At 42.1% G+C, this 20610-nt stretch overlaps 1 protein-coding gene across 1 annotated transcript in view; it reads left to right on the top strand.

Annotated features, from left to right (window-relative positions):
* Positions 1 to 10905, top strand: part of LOC127501335 (uncharacterized) — a 135877-nt gene extending 124972 nt beyond the window's left edge. The window contains exon 5 of the mRNA XM_051873279.1: positions 10852 to 10905. Within this exon, the coding sequence (XP_051729239.1) occupies positions 10852 to 10905 (54 nt within the window). The remainder of the gene's footprint in view (positions 1 to 10851) is intronic.
* Positions 10906 to 20610: the final 9705 nt, after the last annotated feature.

Genomic DNA, 20610 nt, shown 5'->3' on the forward strand with positions numbered 1-20610 from the left:
GACTGAGAGTTTAGACTCTTTTCTCCAGTGAAAGTCTTTTATTATAACTGTACAAACGTCCTTCAGCTCGTGCTTCACGTGTCTTTGAAATCTGCACTGATTTTATCAAGCAAACGTAAGAATAACTTTGATATTGTTAGTAATATTTTAGGTTTTCTTGATTATCCAGACATCATTTATTATAAAAATCACAAGTATCAGATATGATCATCAGGTTTATTTGTTCATCTCTCAATCATCATTGTATTGCATTATATGTTTTAAAACTTCAGAGATCTGATCATAAACTGAGCATTTAAATATTATCTTACTAAGACATATTATTGCAGATATTGATATTTATATGCATTTTATATCAGTATCTGCTGTACTGTTATAAAGACCTCATTGATTTACATTACAGTCTTCAGAATATCATATTAATATCAGCATCTGCGGCAAACAGCTTGTTTTTGCTCAGTTTGAGTCTCTGAATGAAACTGAGCAGTTTTTCCTACATATTCTCACTTAAAACACATATTCAGAGTTTTACAATGTTTCAATAAACTTCCATTTCAAATAATTTGATTTCTCTGACTATTGTGTCATTAGTCAGGGTTAAAATGTTTAAAGGTTTTAAGGATTGAAAGCGTTGAATCCCTAAACCAGTCTTCTGTCAGCAAGTTATGAGAATGTAAACCACAGAATGTTTCCATCATAATCATCCGTCAAATATGTTGAGAAGAGCTGGAGTTTAGAGGCTGCAGCAGTTAATCACAGTATTACTGCAGTAAACACCGTCAGACACGAGCGGCCGCAGGTATGAGGAGTTTCTGGTTCCTATAAAGTGACACCTTGATTCTGCTAAAGATATTTGACTGATGATGATGATGATGATGTAAAGAGTCTGTGCTGAAAAACCATCAAATGTTCAACCATTTGAATTAAATAGATTTTTCTGACTCCATTGGCAGATATTTGTTCTTGTTTTAATCACAAACTCACTTCATTTTGATGATTTTTCATTAAACTATACTTAATATCTTCAGACACCCAGTACATGTATCTTGATTTAAGAATGTTTAGATATTTGTGCTGGAAAACAAGACAGAAATAATGAGTGAGAACATCATTTTTAGTGTGAAAACATTTAAAATAAGTTTTCAAAGAAATATTAATGTATTAATCAGTGATACAGCAAACAGAGGAAGAGTTTCTGTATAGTTGTGTGAGATTTAGTAGCTTCGCTACATGTTCATTTGTGTTAACGTCACTTTGAACTGGACAAACAGAAATGAGTTTTTGTGTTTTTAAGAATGTGTTCAAATAGATAAACATGAATCTCATTCAACATCCTCAGATTTGATCATATTTGTATCTTTTGCTCCACTGTGATTCACAACTTGGACATTGTTGTATATTATGTTATAAATATTTGATTCAAATCATTTGCTGATGACTTTTCAACAAATTAGATCTCATTGAACTACTTTTTCTTTGGCTGACATCAGCAGTGAGTTGCTGTAGGTGTGTTTCACAGAAATGCTTAGAAAATCTGTGGCCATTGATCAACACGAGAACACAAACAGAAAATCTGTTCATTTATTGATGTATAAGATGACATATTCATGACTCCATTGGATTTTATGATTCGTTTTAGTTTGGACTAACAGGGAATGTTGTGGCAAGGTTCTCTCAAAGTTATGAACAAACGTTCTTCCAGTAACATAAAACGTTCGTTCAAAGTCATCTGGTCTTTAATAATGTTCTCAAAATGTTATCACAAAAACAATATTTACAATGTTCATGGAATGTTTTTGTTTTGTTTTGTTTTCTGTAATGTTTCGTTTGGAAGTTTGTGTAACATTTTTAAATGTTACTATTTGCAGAATATTCAAAGAACATTCAAAAGTAACGTTCGTTTGAAGAATGAAACAATGGAATGTTTCCTCAAAGTTCACATAACCAAGTTTTTTAAAACATTTAAAAAAAAACCTGGAGAGAACATTCAGAAATAATGTTTTCAAAATTAACGGGAACCTTTCCTAAACTTTTTTGGAATATGTTTGTTAGCTGTGGAAATGTCACAGGTTTGTGTTCAATAGAAAGTAACTGGTGGACTGACATGAATCATCAGGGTTGTGAAATCAGAAACTCAGGTATGTAGATTTGATCATCTGGGCAGGCATTCTTTCCATCGTTCAGTACCTGAAGGCACATGTTAATCGAGATGAACAGCATTGTTTTGTGTTGTGATTTGTGTCGGGTTCAATGAGGAGCCATTCACCAGCTTTTCATTTTACATCATACACCAAACTGACTTCTTTAAGAAAAGCCAATTTTATTATCTCGTAAAAGCACAAGCGTGACAGAGTCGGGACAGTAAATGTCAAAGAAGGTCCTGGGGCAGGAGTTCATCTGACAGACCGGTCCACTGGTTTTGAGACGAAACTGTCCGGCATTCAGAGCCTCTCCACCAAAGAGAAAGTAATGTCTTTGTGCCTCCTGCTCCAGGAACTGCTGAACTAAAAACCATGATGTGTTACTCTGCTCTGAATGAGTTAGTTTGGACTACAGTGATTGATGTTTAAACAGCATACTTATTTTCTGCTATTTTTTGATTCCTCCTTTTCTTTAACAGAAGAATCATACTCTTCAGAGCTTTGACCAAAATCCTCTGTAAGTGCGTTCAGGTTCACTGATTGAGATGCTGCGTCATGTGCTCCCTGTCACTGTAATGTTTAAAAAACAATGAGTCTAAATGACCTCATTCATGTCATGTTTACAGCTGTATACGTATTTATTAAGGTGAAAAATAGGGACAGTGAGTGTCCGTGGATGTTTAGAAATAGTAATAAATCAAATCAAAGGGATTGACTGTATCTGATAGGACGATACAAATAATTAAACCTGAATTCTTCCGAATCATCTTTTATTTTCTAATTTATCTTTATTATGACATACACAGATCAGGCATAACATTATGAGCACTGACAGGTGAAGTGAATAACACTGATCATCTCTATATTAGGCAGCAAGTGAACATTTTGTCCTCAAAGTTGATGTGTTAGAAGCAGGAAAAATGGGCAAGCATAAGGATTTGAGCGAGTTTGACAAGTGCTGACCCCTGTCCACAGTGGACACGTGAGCATCAGAACTGGACCATGGAGCAATGGAAGAAGGTGGCCTGGTCTGATATACTATAATAGGTCTTCTGGTATTCCATGCAGAAAATCTTCATACTACACACAGTATACATACTGGATACTGCAGAAATAGTAAGAGTAGTATGATAGTGTGCATTTTGAACACAAGAGTTAGTAAACACTACTCGGTCATGTGATGCTGTGAAGCACTGTCACCCGTCTCCACTATCACAGGCTATAATAAACCAACTCTATAATGTTACATCAAACATTCATAGTGATTGGTGGGATTTTTCAATGACATTTATTAATGTGTGTAGGCCTTAAATGTGTTACGTACACAGAAGGGGACAGCGACACAGGTATTAAAGTTTATTGAGCGACCAGAATATGACAGAGTGCAGGTGAGTGAAGACAGGTTAACACGTTGACTGGTGTAGCTGATAAACTGATACTTGACTTGGTTTTGCAGGATGGGCAGACGGATGGCAGACTTGAAGCTTGAGCAGACACAGATGAACTCACAGGAGACGAGGAGACAACGAGGAGTCGAGGGAACACAGGAGACAGGTAAGTATCTTCAGAGGAGTCCTTAAGGTAAGCAGACTGGTGAGTACCAAGTGCAAACGAGACCGGACAGTGACTGAGTGAGAGCGTGGGCCTTTTGTGCTGCTGGTGATGAGGGTGCTGATGAGCTGCAGGTGTGAGTGATTAGTATTCTGGTGATGACATGCGCTGTGTCTGTGAGAGTGTAGAGCTTGGCGTGTCTGTGACATTACCCCCCCCTCCACGGCCTGCTCCTGAGGGCCGCGGACCCCGACGTCGTGGTGGTCGGCCTCTGCCACGGGGTGCTGGTCTCTCTGGGTGAGTAGCATGGAAGGTGTCAAGTAGGCTGGGGTCGAGTATGTCATTCCTGGGGACCCATGAGCGCTCCTCGGGGCCGTAACCTTCCCAGTCCACCAGATACTCGAGAAGACCACCACGACGCCGGGAGTCCAGGATCTCTTTCACCAGGTAAGCAGCTCCATCATCCACGGTGATAGGAAGGGGGGGTTCCTCGGCTGCGCCAGGCTCTGTGGAAACAGAAACAGAGGGGTAGTGAGGCTTCAACAAGGAGACGTGGAATGTGGGGTGAATTTTGTATTCAGGTGGGAGCTGGAGTTGGTAGGTGACCAGGTTGATCTGCCGCAGGATGGTGAACGGGCCAATGAATCTGGGACTCAGTTTCCTACAGGGCAGGCGCATTCTGATGTCCCTTGTGGACAGCCAAACCTTCTGTCCCGGCTGGTAATTGGGAGCGTTGGATCGTCGAAGGTTGGCTGTCATCCTGCGCCTGCGTAGGGCTCGTTGGAGCTGATGGTGTGCGGAGTCCCAGACCCTCTCGCTCTCTCGGAACCAGTGGTCGACCGCAGGTATGTCCGAAGGCTCTCCTGACCAGGGGAACAGTGGGAGTTGGTAGCCGAGTACGCATTGAAACGGGGTGAGTCCGGTGGTAGGCTGTCGTAGGGAGTTTTGGGTGTACTCGGCCCAACCCAGGAACTGGTTCCAAGAGTCCTGGTGGCCGTGGCAGAAGGTACGGAGGAAGCGGCCGATCTCTTGAACCTTCCGCTCCGTCTGCCCGTTTGTCTGGGGGTGGTAACCGGAGGAGAGGCTGACGGTCACACCTAGGAGGGTGAAGAAGGCCTTCCAGACCCTGGAGATAAACTGGGGCCCTCTATCTGACACAATGTCCTCCGGAATTCCATAGTATCTAAAGACATTGTTGAACATTAGCTCAGCAGTCTCCATGGCCGTGGGTAGTCCCCTTAAGGAAATCAGGCGACATGATTTGGAGAATCTGTCAACGACAACTAGGATGCAGGTACAGTTATCCGAAACAGGGAGGTCGGTGATAAAATCCACTCCTAGGTGTGACCAAGGGCGGTTGGGAACGGGCAGAGGTTGGAGTTTGCCGGAGGGAAGGTGCCGAGGACTCTTTGAGATGGCACATTCCTTGCATCCCTGCACGTACCTTCTGATGTCCGATGCCATGTTCGGCCACCAGAAGCGCTCTTTCAGCAGCAAGAGGGTTTCATTGACCCCCGGGTGGCCAGTGCCCAGTGACGTGTGAGATGCGTGGATGAGGGGAGTGCGCCGTGTCCGAGTGATGTAGAGCAAACCGGGGGGGCAACCCGGCGGAGCGTTGGTGGAGGCATTGGACTCGGGAAGCGTTTCCTCAGACCAGACGATGGGACTTACGAAGAGCTTCTCAGGTAGGATAGGCTCAGGAGTGTCTGAGGGTTCATCGGGACCATGGAGGCGGGAGAGGGCGTCTGCTTTCATGTTTTTAGAGCCTGGACGGTAGGAGATGGAGAAGTGGAAACGAGTGAAAAACAGAGCCCAACGTGCTTGGCGGGGGTTAAGTCTTTTTGCTTCACGGAGATACTCCAGGTTTTTATGGTCGGTTAACACAGCGAACGGATGTTTAGCACCTTCGAGCCAATGCCTCCACTCTTCCAGGGCAAGCTTGATGGCGAGAAGCTCCCTGTTGCCGATGTCATAGTTTGTCTCCGCCGGGTTGAGTTTGCGGGAGAAGAAGGCACATGGGTGGAGTCTACTTGGATTCCCCTGCTGCTGTGACAACACCGCTCCCACTCCGGTGGTCGAGGCGTCAACCTCCACGATTAAGGGTTTCTCGGGGTCCGGATGTACCAGGAGGGGAGCGGTGATGAAGGCTTTCTTGGGGGTTTCGGAGGCTTGGATGGCTGCTGGGATCCAGGACAGAGACTTGGGCTTACTGCGCAGGAGGTTGGTGAGTGGAATGGAAATGGTGCTGTAACCTTGAATGAATCGACGGTAGAAATTGGCAAAGCCCAGGAATCTTTGGAGTTCTTTTATGGTGGTGGGAATGGGCCAGTCCTTGATAGCAGAAACCTTCCTCTCGTCCATCCAGATGCCACTGCGGTCGATGTTGTACCCAAGGAACTGCACTGAGGGTTGGTGGAAGGTACATTTCTCTGCTTTGAGGTACAGGTGGAACTCCCTCAGGCATTGCAGGACCTCCGCAACGTGGTGGCGATGGTCGGCCATGCTCCGGGAGTAAATCAGGATGTCGTCGATGTAGACCAGGACTGACTTGTGGAGGAACTCCCGGAGCACCTCATGGATAAAATCCTGGAATACGGAGGGGGCGTTGACCAATCCATACGGCATGACCAAGTATTCATAGTGGCCAGTAGGGGTCACAAATGCGGTCTTCCACTCGTCCCCCTCACGTATCCGGATGAGGTTGTACGCGCTGCGGAGGTCCAACTTGTTGAACACAGTGGCACCCCGGAGGTGTTCGAGAGCGGATGGGACGAGAGGAAGTGGATAGCGGAATTTAACAGTTATCTTGTTGAGTGCTCTGTAATCTATGCAGGGCCTCAAGCCTCCGTCCTTCTTGGCCACGAAGAAAAAGCTGGAAGCAGCAGGGGAAGTAGACGGACGGATGTAGCCTTGTGACAGAGCCTCCTGGATGTATTCCTCCACGGCCTTCTCCTCCGGGATGGAAAGTGAATAGATCTTCCCTTTGAGCACTGGCTCACCCGGCAGCAGATCGATGGCACAGTCCCATGGCCGGTGTGGAGGCAGCGTGGAGGCTTTCTTGGGGCAGAAGACATCACTGAAGTGGGAGTAACATTGGGGAATTTCCACGGAACAGTTTTCAAGGGGGCTTTCAATGGACGTGGCACAGACTGGTAGATTCTCAGTGTGAGGAGGGCTTGGAACGGGAAACTTGGGAAAGCAGTCCAGGAAACACTTGTCACCCCACTTCAGGATTTCCCCAGTTCTCCAGGAGATGACAGGATTGTGCTGGTCCAACCATGGGCGCCCTAGAATCATGTCATAGGTAGATTCCTCCAGAACCAGCAGATGGAGTTGTTCAACGTGTAGGACGCCGACTTGAAGTTGGATGGGTCCAGCACTGAGACGAACTTGTCTTCGGCTAAGGGGTTTTCCAGTCACCGAGTGGATCTCGTAAGTTGTCGGCGTGGCTGTTGTCTTGAGGCGTAGCTGGCGGCAGAGGGCGCCGGAGATGAAGTTGCCGGCTGACCCAGAGTCGAGGAGGGCACTAACTGGAAGAGACAAAACAGCAGCAGTAAGGTTTACTACAGTGGTGAGTGGTTTCATCTTATTGAGAGAAGGAACGATGACACTCACCATTGGATGAGCTGGTCGAGTGGGGCATTCAGAGATGTAATGCCCAGATAATCCACAATAGAGGCATAGATTCTGGGTCAGCCGCCTCTGCCACTCAGCCGAAGACAGACGAGTATTCTCCACTTGCATGGGTTCGTTGGCTGGTTCTGGAGAGCTGACGGATTCTGGTCGGCGGAGTGATGATGGAAACAACGGCTGGCCCTGGTGTTCTTCAAGACACGACTGCATACGAGTGGCGAAGCGGATGGAGAGTTGGATAAATCGTTCGAGCCCGATGGAATCCTCGTATGCAGCGGGATGCAACCGCACGCATAGATCCAGCCCTTGACGATAGGTTGTAGTGAGGGCTTGCTCATTCCAGCCACTTGATGCAGCGAGGGTTCTGAACTGGAGGGCATAATCGTTAACGGACATTGAACCTTGTTTGAGTTGGTATAATTGCTCACCGATAGAAGAGTCCCAGGCAGGTCTTCCAAAAACTTCTTTGAAGTGAGCGATGAAACTGGAGAGAGACTGTGTGATGGGATTTTTCTGCAACCACAGCGGTTCAGCCCAGCGAAGAGCCTTGCCCTCTAGTTGAGAGATTATGAAAGCGATCTTAGCGCGATCGTTCGGGTACAGGTGCGGTTGCATCTCCAGGACCACCGTACATTGCAAAAGAAATCCGTTGCAATCCTCCGCCGAACCAGAGAAGGGCGCCGGTTGAGCCATGGGACTGGCGACGGCAGGTGGTGAAGGAGAAGCGGCGGTGGATGCGGAAGTGCTCGCTGGTGCAGATGCTAGCGGTGTACTGGTGAGTGCTCGGCGCAGGGCGTCCACGAGCTCCTGGAAAGGGTCCTGGGTGCTCATTCTGGTGCTCAGTGGTGTTGGTGTCCGGTCTTCAGTTACATACACAGAAGGGGACAGCGACACAGGAATGCAGGTATTAAAGTTTATTGAGCGACCAGAATATGACAGAGTGCAGGTGAGTGAAGACAGGTTAACACGTTGGCGTGTCTGTGACAAAATGTTTTGTTTGGTTTTTATTTGACATTTTCAAACAATAATTTTTGAATTTTTGTAAAACATTTCTGGCAGTAAATGCTCATCACTGCAGTGTTGTTGTGTGTGTTTCAGGTCTGATGTGTTTCTGTCTCTAAAAAATGAATTGCTGTATTTGTGTCTTATCTGTGTCTTACTGTCATTTAGTTTTCTTTTGTTTTTCTTTTAATTGATATTGTTCAGCACGATGGTCAACCACCGTTGTTTTTATTGTGCTTTATAAATAAATTGAGAATTGAGATTAAATCCACTCACTTCTGTCAGGGATTATGATGTTTTAAAGTGAACATTCCCAGAATTCAGAGCGATTTCAGTGTGTTTGCTCGTTTCACAACGAAACCGAGAGCCCAACCCTTACACCACAGATTCTTAACATCAGTCGAACACAGAAGAATCAGTGTGACTTTAGACCTGCAGCAACTACAGTATTTACTTTTTAATATGAGTGTAATTTGAGGTGAATCCCCATCACAGCAGTGTTATGAGACAGTGATGCTCAAGAGGCTTTAAAGAAAAACATTCCTATAAAGTGAGGCTTTTTTAAACAGTGTTTTCACATGAATAAACATGAATCATTTATCATCCTCAGAACTGAACGAGAACATGATCAGATTTGTATATTTGACACCATTGTGATCATTTTAGCTTGGCTTTGTGTTCAGAAGCAGAAAGAAAGTTATCAAGGCATTTGCTTTGATTAAAATGATATGAATTAAAGTCAGTCGTTGTTTATCACCCTACGAAAGTGAATCAAGATGAACAGCATTGTTTGGTTTGACACTGATGGAACTGGTTTTGGAAATCTCATGTTGTGGCAAATAAAATTACATCACCGAATAAGAGACAAACATGTCCAATTATCTTTAAAGATGGTTTAATTCCTTGGAAGAAAAGGTCAGCAGTCTTACAGTCTAGATACTGATGGTGAGGAGGACATTCTTGCTCTCTCACAGCCTCATCTCTCAGTGTTTTCTCTCTCGGCCGATGATGGTGTCTTCAACCTCATGTGGAACATTCTTACACTTGTTCATCTTCTGTCCTTGGGTGGAGGCCCTGCTGTCACGTACCAACACCTTTTACTCTTATATTCTGAATTTTTTAAATATATTAAAAATTCCATTACACCCACACCTTTGAAGGGCGTGGCCTCATCACACTATAAAAGAGCTGCTCTAAAGCAAACACTTCTAAAATCATGGCTCAAAAACTCAAATAATTCAACTCAAATAATTCAGCTCAACTCAAATAATTTGTATTGTAACAGCTTTAAGGAAAGAGAAGTTTTTATAGGACACTCATCCCGGGGCAGGAGCACCAACACTGATCCAGCAGCAGTGGAAACAGACTCGGCGGTTCCGTTATTTGAAACTGATTGTACTGTAGGCCGGCATACAACACCCCTTCATCAGAGAGACGAGTTACTCCAGAGTGTCTCAGGAGCTCCTGCCCCAGGCACTTCTGCTCTCACAGCCGCGGTGAGTGATTCTGATCTGTTTGAATTAGTTTAGGATCCTAAAGTCACATTCTGCATTTACAGCACAGTTATGAACTTTAATGGTTGTGATTCATGAATGCTTTGGAGTAACAGACCTAAGGTTCAAAAAATGAAAGTTTGAATACTGGGCTTTTCACAGCACTTATATATTGTTGTCCAGTTGTTAGTTTAACTGCTTCTATTGAAATGTTTAGTGAACGTAAGAAATGTGTTTTAAAATGTATGCCACATTATGCACTGTGCATAAACAAAACATGCATATAAAACATTTAAAATTAGTTGTTTATTTGATCATCAGTGATGCAGTAAATGATACAGAGCAACAGTTCATCTATTGTTGCGTGAGATTACTTGTGTAATGTTTTTTTTAAATGTTATTATTATAGATGAACAAACACCCCACTATGAATGATGGTTTTACTGTAGTAATGGACTCTGCGGTTCCATCCGTTGAAAGAAACCATGATGACTCTTAATCTCATTGTAGAATCAAAGTTTGCCTTTTACATCACTGCAAAAAATGATGACTTAATATCTTCAGTCATTCTTCTCCAGTAAATGTAACTTGATTTAAGAATGTTTAGATATTTGTGTTGGGAAAAAAAAGACAAAAACACTGAGGAAGAACATCATACATCTAACATAAATTATAAACTAAACTAAACTTAAATTTAATCCTAAAGTCCGACAGAGATCTGATTCTTACTCCTATCTGAACCGGTATCATATAAACTGATATATTCAGATAGTTTCTAATAGAGAAACATTACAGAAATAAAAATCAGAATAAATTTAGGAAATAATTTAGAAATAGACAGAAAAATCAGTGTTGCATTACAATATATAAATCTAAAATAACACATTACATTTACTCTCACCACAAATAAACGATAATATACAATCTGTTGGGATATTGAGTTAGCTCCTACAATGTTAAATGTTTAAATAATGTTCATCAAATATAAATTCATACTAACCATTGGCTCTGATTCCTCTTTTCCATTATAGATGAGAAGAAAGAAAGTCAAGAAGAACATCAAGCGCTTTAAGGCCAGAAGGTAAAAAACATAATTTGTAATTGTAATATATGTATGTATGACAGGACTAAACACACATCAGAGTAAATGACACATTTGATTTCATTTACCTCTAAACCACTAGAAATTGATTCTGCGATAAGTTGATCTAATATTTAATGTTTTAATTGATTTAGCTGATGAGAATAGATCAAATTGCCGGAGGTGTTTTAAGAACAATGTCAGTTTTCAGTTTTGCTCAAGGCAAGATTTTCAGTAACTGTAGAATACAGTAAAAATATGGTGTTTGGGGTAAAAAATGCTCTTGTTGTTGGGGCTAGAAAAAACATATTGCTTTAATCAAATTAACTGCATCACTAATGGAATAAAAAGTCCTGCTCCTGAAGTAAAGACCCCTCAATACCTTTACTTTTATATGATTTCTAATCAAAACAAACGAAAATATCTTTCCCACAAACTGTTGTTGCGTCAAAGTTCAATGAAAAGAAATGTATTATTTCTATAATCACATACTAATTTTTTACTATTATCGCTTTTAGAATATGTTCTGCTGGACAATAAATTAACGAAACATTATAAAAGTGTTTTTCCTTCTCTAGCGAACAACATGAATGCATGTTCAGTGTTCAGTCAATGCTGTAATTACAGTCATTAGTGTGTGTTGATCAGGATTCACTCTGAATGTTTTGTCAGATTGATGGAGGAGCCGCCGTGGATCTACAGAGATCAAAATGACAACATCAGGAGCATTGATTTGAGCAAGAAGGGAAATTATGTTAGAATTGTAATTCAATTAATGTATTATTTTCATGAATATCTGTTTCCTATATGTTCCCTTTTTCCTATAAATCAAACAATATCTTCTAAGGTTTCAGGGTTCATGAAACATTTTAATATCAATAACAAATTTATCAATCAGTGTGGTTTTGCTGTGATTGAACTAAAAGAAGGATCGTCTACATTGATCGGACCCTTTAAGCCAGTTAATGTTTCTGAGAAAAAACATCTTTTAGATATAGATCACAGTGAAGAGCAATGTATTCGTGAAATAAAGGAAGAAATTAAAGGAAAAGAGAAAATGACAAAAGCCATATATATATTTACTAAATATAGTCCCTGCTTTTGTAGAAAAGATCGTGATTCTTGTATGATCCAGTTGGTTCGTTTCTCTGAGGAAATGTACAGTTATAATATAGAGGTTGTCATCGCCTTCCAGGACTTTTATGGTGCATCAGGGAATATAGTTAAAGAGCTGAAGGTCCTGATGAATGATGAAGATCCTTCCATTAAAAAAGCATTACTGGGGTTAAAAGAAAACATGAAAGAACAACATCGTAGATCAACATTTATATGTTTCCATGGAAACAAACATAAAAAGAGAAGTAGTATTAAAACATATATCACAGATGAAATAAGAAAATATAAGATAAGTAATACTGAAAATGTTGAACGTTTTCTTTCTCAGAATAACTTTAAAATGGAATTTCTCTCTAAGAAAATGACATTAAATGAGTTCAAGAAATTTGGAGAAGAACAGGCACATAAACTGAAAACACACCTGAAAAACCAGAATGTTAGCGAGGAAATTAGAGAAAAAGCTTGTTTGCTTTTTTATTCTAAGTGGTGTGAACTAGTATATGAAGAATATGAAGAGTTTATCTATAAGAAGCTCAGTGATTACATTAACAGCTTTGCTGTTAGAATCGCTTATGATAATATAAAGGCCATCACAAATCACTTTCATCTGGAAAGAGTGAAGTAAACTGATCCTTTTTTTCTGCATTTTTAGTTCAGTCTGTCTCTGACAATGATTCTCCATCTCACTGCCTGTTAGAAAACACCTGTTCAATGTCATTCTCAACAAATACATTTATTCAATAAATCTATATCCTTTCACGTTGTCTCCTGTTTTCTTGGTTGTAGGAGAGCGAATTTCAGCTCTCTTAACCTCAACTCTATCAGCCTGATTCTAGAGAGATCTTTCAGCCAGATAATCTGGACCAACATTGTGTTAGTATATAATAATAATAATAATAATAATAATCAAAAATAATATACCCAATATTCAACCACAAAGCTGTGTTGGTGATTGTTAAAGAGTACTACTCTAATTGAATGATAGCATTGTCATTTTTATTTGTATGGTCCTTCGGATACTGTGTATCCGAAATTTTCGTATGCATTTTTTCGTATTCGTGATCCTGAAAAATTCGTCACGCACAGAGACCTTGCACACTGAGTCCGATGCGTATTAATGAATCTGTTGCGAAAAAATTCTCAAAACAATACAAAATGAAGTCTTCAAGCAGTGAGCATGATTTAGTTGTCCTCTCTCTTCTTAAAAAGACAAAAAGAAAGAGGAAATATTGGGTCCATCCAATCCTGAGATTGCATAGAGAGGAAGGAGAGTTCACCTCATCAAGGAGCTGCGGGATTATCCCGAGCGTTTCAAAGTTTACTTCAGGATGTCATTGGCTTTGCTAGCGATACTGGTACAGTCTGTTTATATTCTGCCTCTTTCTGCATGTTGTTTGTCATTCAGTCCTGCTGTTTTGTGCTGTAGACGACGTGGATCAACTTGTCAGATAGCATTCGGGATTTTGGCTTTCGCTTGTACGGTGGCTCTGAATTGTCAAAACGTCTCTCAAAATGCGTGCCACGGATGCGAAAAAAGCAGAAAATCGAACCTGATCTGAATTTTTTTATGACGGACGAAAGTTTCGGAGGTAGTGTGCAAATATGATTGACACAACGTGAGGTTGTATTTATTTTTTAATGTGTGAAAATTTCAGACGCGAATTTCGGACTCAGTGTGCAAAGGCCTTAAAGGATTAGTCCACTTTTAAATAAAAATTTCCTGATAATTTACTCACCCCCATGTCATCCATGATGTCTATGTCCTTCTTTCTTCAGTCGAAAAGAAATTAAGGTTTTAAACTTATGGAAAAAACGGAACTGGTGCGCGTTCGTTTCATAAGTTGAATAGGGAAGGCGTAGGACATTCAGCGTAAGCTTTTTAAAGAATACGGAATCGCGGTCCTTTCGGAAGCACTTGTGATGCGATCATTTGTGTTTATAAAGCATATACATTTTCTTTTTTTTTTTAGAAAATGGCCGATGGTTTCTCTAGATAAGACTCTTATTCTCTTAAACTTTTCGACTGAAGAAAGAAGGACATGGACATCTTGGATGACATGGGGGTTAGTGATGTCCGGTTTGTGAACGAATCGTTCAGTTTAATCTCTAGTAAGCAAACACTAATCCACAAATTACTAAAGTTACTCACTTTTTGACATGCCTGACACTCGCTCTGACTCAAAATAAAGCAACATCGAGGAGTTATTCAGTTACTCCAACAGTATACTGACTTAACCTGCTGTGAAGAGAGAACTGATGATGATGAGCACGAGCAGCTGATATGAGTGCGCATGCGCGGCGCATACGAACGAACGTACACGGCCTGTCACCGTTCTCGTTCTCGGAGTCAAGAATCGGTTGCAACGGTTTTCGGATCACCAGTACACAACCGAGAACCACTTCTTTCGGACATGTCCGATTTGAGAACCGATGAGCTGATGATACTGCGCATGCGTGATTCAGCGTGTGATCTGAACAGTAATGACTGTCACAGCATCGGGCTGAACCGAACTAGTAGGACAACTGATGCTATGAAGGGGCTAATCTGGTGAAACGTAAGTTTATCTAATTACAAATAAATCGTGATGGATTATGTATATTAAGAGGATCATGGTTTCTGCGCTGATGAAGACTAATTTATTAACTTTGTAACTGTAAAACATGGTTTGTACATCACTGCCTGGATGCTTTAGATGCAAAACTAAATTGTAAGAAACGTTTCAGATTATAATGATGTTTTAGTTGACTGATGTTATGATTACTGACTTTATATATTTGAATGTGTTAAGTGTTTTTTCATCCCGGCCCGCGATAGACGATGTCATTACGTCATCGCGAATGACGTCATTACGTCGGAGCGTAAAAGAACCGGTGAACCGTTTTTTTCAACCGGTTCATTGAAACGAACTGTCCGAAAGAACCGGTTCACGGAAAAGAACCGAACTTCCCAGCACTAATGGGGGTGAGTAAATTATCAGGAAATTTTTATTTGAAGGTGGACTAATCCTTTAACAGTTATCCTGTTAGAGGGGTGACATTTTTCTTCCTGGCCATTAGAGGGCAATAGAGAGAGGACATGGTTTCCAGTTTTAGATGGAGTGTGAGGAAATTAGTAAAAAGCATTTAGATATGCTCCAATAATTCCTATCTCCATTGTGGGTTATGCCCCCACCTCAAGTTGAGCTAAACTAATTAGAAAGAAGGCAAAAGGAAGGTCCATATGAAGCTGAAGTGTGTGGGTCAAGATATGGGGATTATATGCACATTTACATAGACGCTTGGAAAGATCCAAAAACAGGTCATGTGGGCACTGCATTCATAATTCCAAAGTTAAAAGTGTGTAAGAACAGGAGGATATCAGACTGTTTATCACGGAGAGATGTTTGCAATAATTATGGCATTAAGGTGAATTAGTGAAGTTAAAATATCAAAGGCAATAATATGCTCAGATTCTAGTTCAGCTCTAACAAAGTAAATACCGTCCTGATTTACAACATGCTGAAGAACAAACTATTACAGCAATAGAAGAATACTTAACTAACAATGAGAATATTATAGAGGAGCGACAAACAGTGTCTATATTAAATTTTACTAATAAAAGCCCCTCTTCAGACAGAAAAGATGATGAATCTTGTACGATTAAGTTAGGTTGTTTCTCTGAGAAAATACACATATAATATAAAGCTTCACAATTTCTTTGTGTACATTTATGGTGCAACAGGCGAGAATATATTAAATGAGCTTCGGGAACTGAGTAGTTGTCACAAGTGAGGCTCCCGCACTTCCTCCCCCGCACCACCGGAGGGAGCCTTCACCGGAATATTGAATAACCATCATTCAGACTACATTTCCCATAGGCCCTCATTCCTGGGACTGATTGCACACACACCTGCACCACATCACACTCACACTATTTAAGCAGCACGCACACACACACACACTGCGAAGTCTTGATTTGCCCCGGTGATCTTTTCTAAGCGTTTTCTGTGGATTGTTATACTGTTGCCGTTTGGACTGTTTACCTCTTGTGATTCTCTGCTGCCTGCCTTGATCCTTGCCTGTTCACTGGACTGTGTTAGTTTGCCACCTGCCCTGATCTCTGCCTGCTTCCTGATACCGTCTGTCTTCCGCCTGCCTCGACCATTGCCTGTCCCCGTTTACGTCTCTGCCTCTGCCCTTACCTACCAGGTACCACGCCCCCCAAGGGCAGGATATTCCCTTTATCCCAACCTGAATCTGCTGCTATGAAAAAATTCATTGAAGAGGAGCTAGCCAAAGGATTCGTTCGGCCCTTAACGTCACCAGCGGCATCAGGCTTCTTCTTTGTCAAGAAGAAGGACGGCAGTCTCAGACCCTGCATTGACTACCGCGGACTTAATGATATCACCGTCAAATTTCGTTACCCTTTGCCCCTGGTTCCAGCAGCTCTAGAGCAGTTACGGCAGGCTGAATACTTTACCAAGCTGGATCTTCGCTGTGCCTATAATCTAATACGCATCAGAGAGGGGGACGAATGGAAAACTGCCTTTTCCACCGCCACTGGCCACTACGAGACCCTTGTGATTCCGTTCGGGCTGGCCAACAGTCCCTCCGTGTTCCAGTCCTTCATTAACGATGTCTTTCGGGACATGCTCAACCGCTGGGTCGTAGTTTACATAGATGACATCCTCATCTATTCCAGCACGTTTGAGGAACACATCCAACACGTCCGGGCTGTTCTACAACGCCTCATTCAACACCAACTCTACGCCAAGCCCGAGAAATGTGAGTTTCACCGCACATCCACGTCTTTCTTGGGGTATGTCATCAGTCACGAGGGAGTGGCTATGGACGACGGCAAGGTGAGAGCAATTCTAGAATGGCCACAACCGCGAACGCTGAAAGAACTGCAACGATTCCTGGGGTTCGCTAATTTCTACAGGCGGTTTATAAGGAACTTCAGTGGCATTGCAGCACCTCTAACCTCCATGACCAAACGACAATCCACACGTCTCACCTGGTCCAATGAGGCTACACAGGCTTTCCAGGAATCAAAGGAACGTTTCACCACTGCTCCCATTCTCCGTCACCCAGATCCAGAGCTCCCCTTCATCGTAGAGGTTGACGCATCCAGCACAGGCATCGGGCAAAATGTTTCCATGTGCATTCTACTCGAGGAAGTTATCAGCAGCAGAACGAAACTACGATGTAGGCAACCGGGAGCTACTAGCTATGAAGGCAGCATTGGAGGAGTGGCGGCACTGGCTGGAGGGAGCACAACACCCATTCACCATACTCCCTGACCACAAGAACCTTGAATATCTCCGTTCAGCCAAACGTTTAAACCCCAGACAAGCCAGGTGGGCCATGTTCTTCACCAGATTTCAGTTCACCGTGACATATCGACCAGGCTCAAGGAACATCAAAGCCGACGCGCTGTCTCGCCAAGTGGAGGAGGTAGAGAGAACAAAGATCGAGGAAAACATCATCCCCGACAAACTTCTGGTCGCTCCCGTACAATGGGACATCATGACAGAAATCACCGAACTCAACGCACAGACTGTACCACCCCCAGAATGCCCACCAGGTCGCACGTTTGTACCAGAAGCCCTCCGCAGCAAATTACTGTATCAAGTTCATGCTCTTCCCAGTTCTGGTCACCCGGGTATTACTGCCACACTCCATCTGTTACAGAACCGGTTCTGGTGGGACACCATGCTAGCAGAGACCACTCAGTTCGTAAAAAACTGCACGGCCTGTCAAACCTCAAAACCATCCCGTCAAGTACCCTCCGGTCTGTTACAGCCACTGCCCATTCCTCAACGCCCCTGGTCCCACATAGCAACTGACTTCGTCACCGACCTCCCTGTGTCCCGTGGCCACACCACCATTCTCACGGTTATGGACCGATTCTCTAAAGCCTGTCGACTCATTCCACTACCCAAACTACCATCTGCTTTTGAAACAGCAGAGACCCTCTGCAACTACGTATTCCGTTTCTACGGCCTGCCTGAGGACATTGTGTCGGACAGAGGGCCACAGTTCACATCCCGGGTATGGGCAGCTTTCTTTAAATACTTGAATGTCAATGTCAGTCTCACATCAGGATACCACCCCGAATCCAATGGCCAAACAGAGCGCATGAACCAAGAGCTCACCAGATTCCTACGCACTTACTGCCAACAAAATCAAAACGACTGGAGTCGTTACCTGATGTGGGCGGAATACGCACAAAACTCTCTCCAGAAAACCGCCACCGGCGTGACTCCCTTCAAATGTGTACTTGGCTACCAGCCACCACTTTTCCCTTGGTCCGGTGAACCGACCAACCTACCATCCGTGACAGAGTGGCTGCAACGAAGCGAGGAGACTTGGAACTACTCGATTCCAGGCGCCGGGGTGGGAGACTTCAGTACCTAGTCGACTGGGAGGGGTACGGCCCGGAGGAGCGATCCTGGGTCGATGTGGATGATATCCTGGACCCCTCACTCACAGAAGAGTTTCACAGGACGCATCCGGAGAGACCGGCCCCTCGACCACGTGGTAGACCCCGGCGTCGTCCGCCTCCTCGCGTCTGGAGCCGCTCGCAGGGGGGGGGCTCTGTCACAAGTGAGGCTCCCGCACTTCCTCCCCCGCACCACCGGAGGGAGCCTTCACCGGAATATTGAATAACCACACACACCTGCACCACATCACACTCACACTATTTAAGCAGCACGCACACACACACACTGCGAAGTCTTGATTTGCCCCGGTGATCTTTTCTAAGCGTTTTCTGTGGATTGTTATACTGTTGCCGTTTGGACTGTTTACCTCTTGTGATTCTCTGCTGCCTGCCTTGATCCTTGCCTGCTTCCTGATACCGTCTGTCTTCCGCCTGTCCCTGTTTACGTCTCTGCCTCTGCCCTTACCTGTGTATACTGTTCTTAATAAAAGCTGCAAATGGATCCCCATTCTGTTGACCCATCATTACAGTAGTGATGAAGATCCTTTGGTTAAAATGACATTGCTATGGTTAAAAGAAAAGGTTAACAAAGAACACTGTAGATCAAAATTTAGATTTTCACAGATAAACCAAGCAAAGAAATCATATATGCAAGATAATATCGTAACAGAAATTAAGCAAATAACCGATAAGAAAAGTCAGAAGTTCCTCTCTTCTCTACACAAGTTTGAAATAGTTTTTCCCAGTAATCCATCGACATTAGATGAGTTGAAGAGCTCTGGAAAACAACAGGCAGATGAACTGAAAATACACGTGAAAGAACAGAATGATAGTGAGGAAATTAGTGAAAAAGTCTGTTTGCTTTTCCATTCTGAGTGGTGTGAACTAATAGATAAAGAATATATATTTAATAAAGAACATGAAGAACTAGAACATAAAGGGAAAAAATATAACGAGTTAGAGTTTAAATATCTGAAGTTCTGTGAAATCATCAACGCATTTACTGTTAACTTCGCTCTTGATGATATGAAGGACATCACAAGCCATCATCTGACAAGAATAGATTTGCTAGGGTTAGGGTCAGTTTTTTGTATTTAGATGAATTATTATGCATATATTACTCATTTTTCTTTTTATTCTTTTACTGTATTTTTTTTTCTTGTTTTTGTATTTAATTTTGCTGTAAGTTTACAACAATATTGCATATATAACTATCAATCTGTTGCTACATAATCTTACATTGTGCAGGTGATGGGTCGTTCTTATTACTGAATCTGTAATCATCTCCATAAATCCATGTGATTTTTCTGACAGCTTCCCATAAATGCATGTGATTTATTCAATAAATCTTTGCTTATATTATTAATAATACATTTATTTTGTATAGTGCCTTTAAAAATTGCTTTCTCAAAGTGCTTTACAACACAAGCACAATAATATAAAACACAAAGTACAGAAAAAGAAACATGAAATACCACTGAATAATAATGATAATAATAATAATCAATTAAAAGCGATCCTGAAATAAAAACGTTTTAAGGTGCAATTTAAAGATGACTACTGAATTTGCTTCCCTGATGTCAGAGAAATCCACAGTTTGAGAAATCCATAAGATGAGAAAGCCCCGTGACCCCTGGAGCGAAGCCGTGCTTTAGGAACGACTGAAAGACCACTCTGAGAAGAACACAGCTATAGGTCAAGTGTGTTAAAAGATCAGCCAAGTACTGAGAACCAGACCATGCAAGGCCTGGTTGTCTCCTGTTTTGTGTTCTTGGTTGTAGTGAATCTCTAACAGAGAATAGAGTTATTTCACAGTAAACCAGAACAGATTGAGAACACTGCAATTAAAGTCTGTTACATAGTTAATGCAACTTAAAACAATTACATGTTATTAACGAGGAATTTAGTTTTATTTTTGTGTGGCTCAACATTTTTAAGTAAACGCTCCTATTTAAATTATTATTTTTAAGTTTACTGAACGACGTAAAGTGACGTCATTATATCATTACTGACAAATTACAGTAATTCTCATTTTTTTTATACGGGACAATTACTGTATTATTTATACAGTATTTTTTTCTGTTTTTTTAAATTACATACAAATTTGTGTCAAATTACATGAATAATCATAATCTGTAATTAAACATGTAGTTCATTATATTAAAGGTT

This window comes from Ctenopharyngodon idella, chromosome 19 (genome assembly GCF_019924925.1).
Source record: "Ctenopharyngodon idella isolate HZGC_01 chromosome 19, HZGC01, whole genome shotgun sequence".
In the NCBI taxonomy this organism is placed as follows: Eukaryota; Metazoa; Chordata; class Actinopteri; order Cypriniformes; family Xenocyprididae; genus Ctenopharyngodon; species Ctenopharyngodon idella.